At 39.7% G+C, this 5,095-nt stretch overlaps 1 protein-coding gene across 1 annotated transcript in view; it reads left to right on the forward strand.

Moving 5' to 3' along the window:
• CMC1 (C-X9-C motif containing 1) overlaps window positions 1-2,187 on the forward strand; it is an 88,832-nt gene extending 86,645 nt beyond the window's left edge. The window contains exon 4 of the mRNA XM_075062475.1: window positions 1,633-2,187. Coding sequence (XP_074918576.1) covers window positions 1,633-1,753 — 121 coding nt within the window. The 3' untranslated portion in view covers window positions 1,754-2,187. The remainder of the gene's footprint in view (window positions 1-1,632) is intronic.
• The last annotated feature ends 2,908 nt before the right edge of the window (window positions 2,188-5,095 follow it).

The following is a 5,095-nucleotide window of genomic DNA, read 5'->3' on the forward strand; positions in this document are numbered from 1 at the left end:
GCTGCAACGGCGCGACGCCAGGGGGCGCCTGCCGACCCACCGGGTGTTGCTAGGGGAAAATTCTTCCGACGAACGTGCACGCGGCGCGCGCACACCTACTTGGAATGGATATGAGCAAGCACTCGAAGAAGAATAGTCAGCACTGTTTTATAACAACTTTATATCAAAGGTATGTGTTGCCAGGCACAAGTTTGTGTAGTGGAAGCTTGCATTACTGTAAATATTAATCTGTATGTTAATTGTGGACTTCCTTGTGGAAGTTGTATAAAATAAATGTTGACAGCTGCCTTCAGAGGTGTGTGTATATATATATATCTCTATAAGCACTTCATTTCCTGGGGCCTCTGCAGCACACTGTGGAGAACTGAGATCTGAGTACTGCGTGTATAGCAGATGTGCTACAGCAGGAACCAGTATAGAACAAATATGAAATTCAGATTATTGCTAAATCATAAGTGGTATTTCTAAAAAATTAAATGAAGGTAAATTGAAAAAGTTAGTTAAATCTGCTGTTTATGGGCCCTATCTTATCTGTACAGGACCAAACGCACTGTGCCCTTCACCATAACAGGGCAGGTTTGGTTACTTAAGGTTTGTCTATATAATGGGGTAATGTGCTCTTCAGGGATATGATTTCTAAAGCACACTGAAGTGTTGCGCATTAGTTGGTCAGTGTAGACCCTGCTAATGCACACTAAAGGTTCCCTTTTGGGCTTTAATATGATACTGCTTGAAATAGCACTATGTTAAAGCACACCAGCAGGGTCTACATTGACCAATTACTGTGCACTTTAGAAATCCACTCTCCAGTAGACAAGCCCTTAGTTGAAAAAAAGGCACAAATCGTGTATTCCCGCAGATATAAAGAGCTTGTTGACATGGGGAAATAGCCCCTACTAGCAATTCTGCACCAAGGGTACCTTTGTGCAGTTTAGCTTAAATCCACTTCCAAAACTACACCACACAAAGTGTCTTCGTGTGCAGTAAATATCCACTAGTGTAAAAACATCTATTGCATTTTGAATTTAGACCCTAGCTTATTTTGCACTAACACCCCTTTATAGAGAAGCCTACCCCTTGATGAAATGATCTGCAGTTGTTGTTTTTTAATTAAACCATTTCTAATATGTAGTGATTAGGTTATTAGCAATAGATTGTATACATGAATCACAAATCCTACTTTTGAGTAAAAAGGTATTTGTGTTCTGCTCCTATTACAAATAAGTATATTGTTCCATGGAACACAAGTTATCAAAGTGGTTTAATTTTAAGATAAGCAACTGTACAACTATAAAATGTTGAGAAAATAGCAGCTGGTATCCAGGAAAAATGCAGTGGTTAGTGGGATTGTGATATCAGAAGTAGTTACTTGGCTTTGTCCTTCAGCCATAGTGGCCTACTTCAGGTCTGAAAACAACATACTCTCCAGCAGAAGGCAGTGTTGGGGAGGAGACAGACATGCAAATTTAAGCTAAGTGCTATTGGAAAGAGGCAAATTCAAAATCAACTTGTGTATGGTCATTAAACTCAAAACGTAAAGAGTTATTAATGCTGCAGGTAGCATCTCAGTTCCGCAAATGTTAACTTTTTTGATTAAGGTAGAAGTCACAATATTGTTTGTTTTTCTTGTAGCTATAATGATCCAGCCTTTTATGAAGAATGCAAAATCGAATACTTGAAGCAAAGGGAAGAATTCAGAGCTACTGGAATTCCTGCTAAACAAAGACAACAGAAGCTTCCTACAAGCATGTAGCCATATCCTAAAATGAAGTTTGGAAATTTACTTCAGTTATCAACATACGTTGATTTGATGGAATAAGTAAGTTAATTGAATAAGCAGACTCAATTTTGTTTAAAAAAAATCAATTTGTCTGAGGCAGGATTTGATTGAAATAACTGTATCTCATGTTGTATTTTGTGTATTAGGAATAAACTGTTTTATGAATGAATCCAAAATAAATAGGATATATTTTTTACCTGCTCCAAGGGTTTGAGGAACTCTGTTTAGTATATTTTGAGTAAAAAGTTGTTAGACCAATCCATTCTTACTGAACGTTCTCCTGACTTACCCTCCCTCCACTAATATTCCTCTCTGTAGAATTTAGATTTTTTGCAATCAAAGGAAGACATTTTGCTTCTGTTTACCCAGAGTAATAAATTCCAGCTACTATCTATGTAAAAGAACAATTTAAGGTGTGCCTTTGCTTTCTCATTTAACATTGTTACAGCTGCTGTACAACACTGTATGTGTGAACCAGTTAGGCTTGAAAAAATATTCTGTAATTATCTTGGGAAAAGTGCCCTATCAGGAATTGTTCAAACACAATATTTTTAAAATTTTACTTGTGACTAATTTAACTCTGATCAAATGATTTTAATGTCTCTGTTTCTTATTACTCAGCTAAAGTGTGATGATGATATAGCTCATTAAAATGACTGTGTAATATAATAACTAAAAGTTTAGTCAGGCCTGCACAGAGCACTGGTAACTTTCTGTTCCTGAGAACATGCCACCTCAATCTTCATTACAGTCCCTTCTGCTCAATTCTATAGTTCAGGGTACTGCCCTATTAATCATTACTTTAGAGTAGTTTTTTTCTGCTTAGGAAGCTCACATTTTAAGGAGATCTCTTTCAGAGACAGAATGCAGCCGAGACACTGGCAGGAGCATAGTTTAAGGAAAAGGTACTCTCAGTGTAAGGTTTCTTTTTAGTGAAAGCTGGATTGTGAGAAAAGGCTTATGGGAAGAGAGGAAAAGAAACAAGAACATACTAGGCTAAAGAAGTCTCCAGAAGAGAAACAAGGCATGAAGTGTCATGGGACTTTTAACCATCACTTAAAGAAAAAGCAGACCATGCCCCAAACAAAATAGTGCTAGGAGGTAAGAAAGGGTAGTAGAGAAGAGCAAACAACAGGCAGTAGGGTTTATTTTGAAGTTTGCATGATGGAATGATTGGTCCAGCCAGTAGAGGGCGGAGACTGGTAATCAGTCTCTTCCTCCCAGGCAGTGTTACTCCATTTCATTCATTTTTAAACTCAGCATCTATGGCTGAAAGAGAAAGTGTTAGCAGACCAAGATATTGCTTTATAGAATAAGAAAATGGCTGCCACAATCTGAAGTTGGCCTCAGAAAAATTTAGATCAAGACCAAGAGCACTTCTGTCTTTTGAAGGGGAGAGGGTGCTTACTGAAGTGTAAAACAGCTGCAGCTAGTTTAGTATCATTCCTCCCCTACCTTCCTGTTTCAAAAGAAGTGATAATGTTTATATCACTAAAAACTTAGTTTACACAATAGAATTGAGTTGCTGCACTTGCGAAATTATTGTGGATGGTTGTAAGCAAGCAACCGAACAACATGTGTATACGAAACGAAACAGCAAGGGTCTAGTAAGAAACCAAGGAAATGAAAGTGATAGACAAAGCCAGAATTGTTTCTAGATGTTGTATAGCATTTTCTGTCTTTGCTTACTGTTTGAAACAAGCTGTTTCTTTAAAATGCTGTTTTGCACTTGGATTACCTGGACCAATCTACACGGGAGGTCCACTTTCTAGACACCACGGTGCAAATAAGTGATGGTCACATTAACACCACCCTATATCGAAAACCTACCGACCACTATGCCTACCTTCATGCCTCCAGTTCATCCGGCAACATCACCGATCTTGTTCCAGCAGCCTGAGGTCACCGCTTCTGTTACCTCGACAAGGCCCATCAAATCGTCACAGCATTCTCAACTCAATCCCCACGAGGAAATTAAGACTGATTACAGGCAGACGTGTACAGGGAGCCTCCTTCTGAAGGACAACCAAGAATGAACAAAGGATCCTGGCCATTCACATACGCCCAGCTAACCCTCCCGCTCTCGGGCTAAACCCTTCCTGGGAAATTGATCCACACTTTCACAGGCTTGGTGGAGGCCAATCTTGCGACACCTGCAACTGAAGCTTATCGCACGCAATGCCCGCACATGTTGCTTGTCAGAACATTCATTGAAAAACCCGATGCACTTCTGCCCACATATCTGAACCGGCGACACCATACAGACCTCCGATCGCACACCATCACCGGTTCTTCACCTGCAGTCACCATGTTATATCGCATATTGCCGAATGCCCCTTCGCTGCTATGTACAATCAGCCAAACTGAACGTCTCTCGGAAAAGGATAAATGGACCAAATCACGATATTGAATGGCAATATACAAGACACTGTAGGAGAGCTTCAAACCTCCCTGGCACCAGCTATATGCGCCTTAAGTGGCCACTTCCTGCAGCAAAAAAAAAAAGAAGAAAATAGTGTAGACTCCAGAGGCAGAAACTGCTGAGCTTCAATTTATCTGCAACTTTGAACTCAGTGCAGGGGTTGACAAGCTTGAATGGACTTGCAACTGACAACCAGTTTCTCTCCTTGGTTTTCAACTCATGCATAGACAGGCCTCATCCTCCCTGATGTGAATAACCTCGGTTATCTCTAGCTTCGATTGAGCTAGCATATATATCCTGCCCTGGAATTCAGACTGTGTTGCGAGTGGGTATTCACCCACGAAAGCTCATGATCCAAAACTTCTGTTAGTCTATAAGGTGCCACAGGATTCTCTGCTGCTTTTACAGATTCAGACTAACACAGCTACCCCTCTGATACTTGGATTACTGAATCTGAAATATCCAAGAAGGGAAAAAAAACCTACACAGGTGTGTTAGTTAAAAAGATAAAACTTGAAACTGTAGTGTCTTGTCTATGCATTAAAGGGCAGTTTGAGGGTTGCTAAATTTTGGGGAGTTTGTCTGTCCTGTAAATAATTTGCTTGTAACTTTATTTTGAAGAGAATACATTTCTTACAGCAGGCAACTTGCATGCACTGTTAAAACCAGTAAGTACGTTTCAGATGAACAAATTACTTGAGTACGCAAGGCTCAGGGAAGCTTCTACTGCTTTTCCCCCTCTGAAGAGATTTGTTCAGTGATTTTTGTATTTAATTGTTGCCTGTCAGTACCTTTTATCACCACAATTGCTCCTGAATTATTGAAATGGAAAGTCTGCTTGGTGATGTGTGGCCTTGAAATTTGGAAATGTGAATATCTTAAATTATCGGCAG

The sequence above is a fragment of the Chelonoidis abingdonii genome, chromosome 2 (genome assembly GCF_003597395.2).
Source record: "Chelonoidis abingdonii isolate Lonesome George chromosome 2, CheloAbing_2.0, whole genome shotgun sequence".
NCBI classification, from domain to species: Eukaryota; Metazoa; Chordata; order Testudines; family Testudinidae; genus Chelonoidis; species Chelonoidis abingdonii.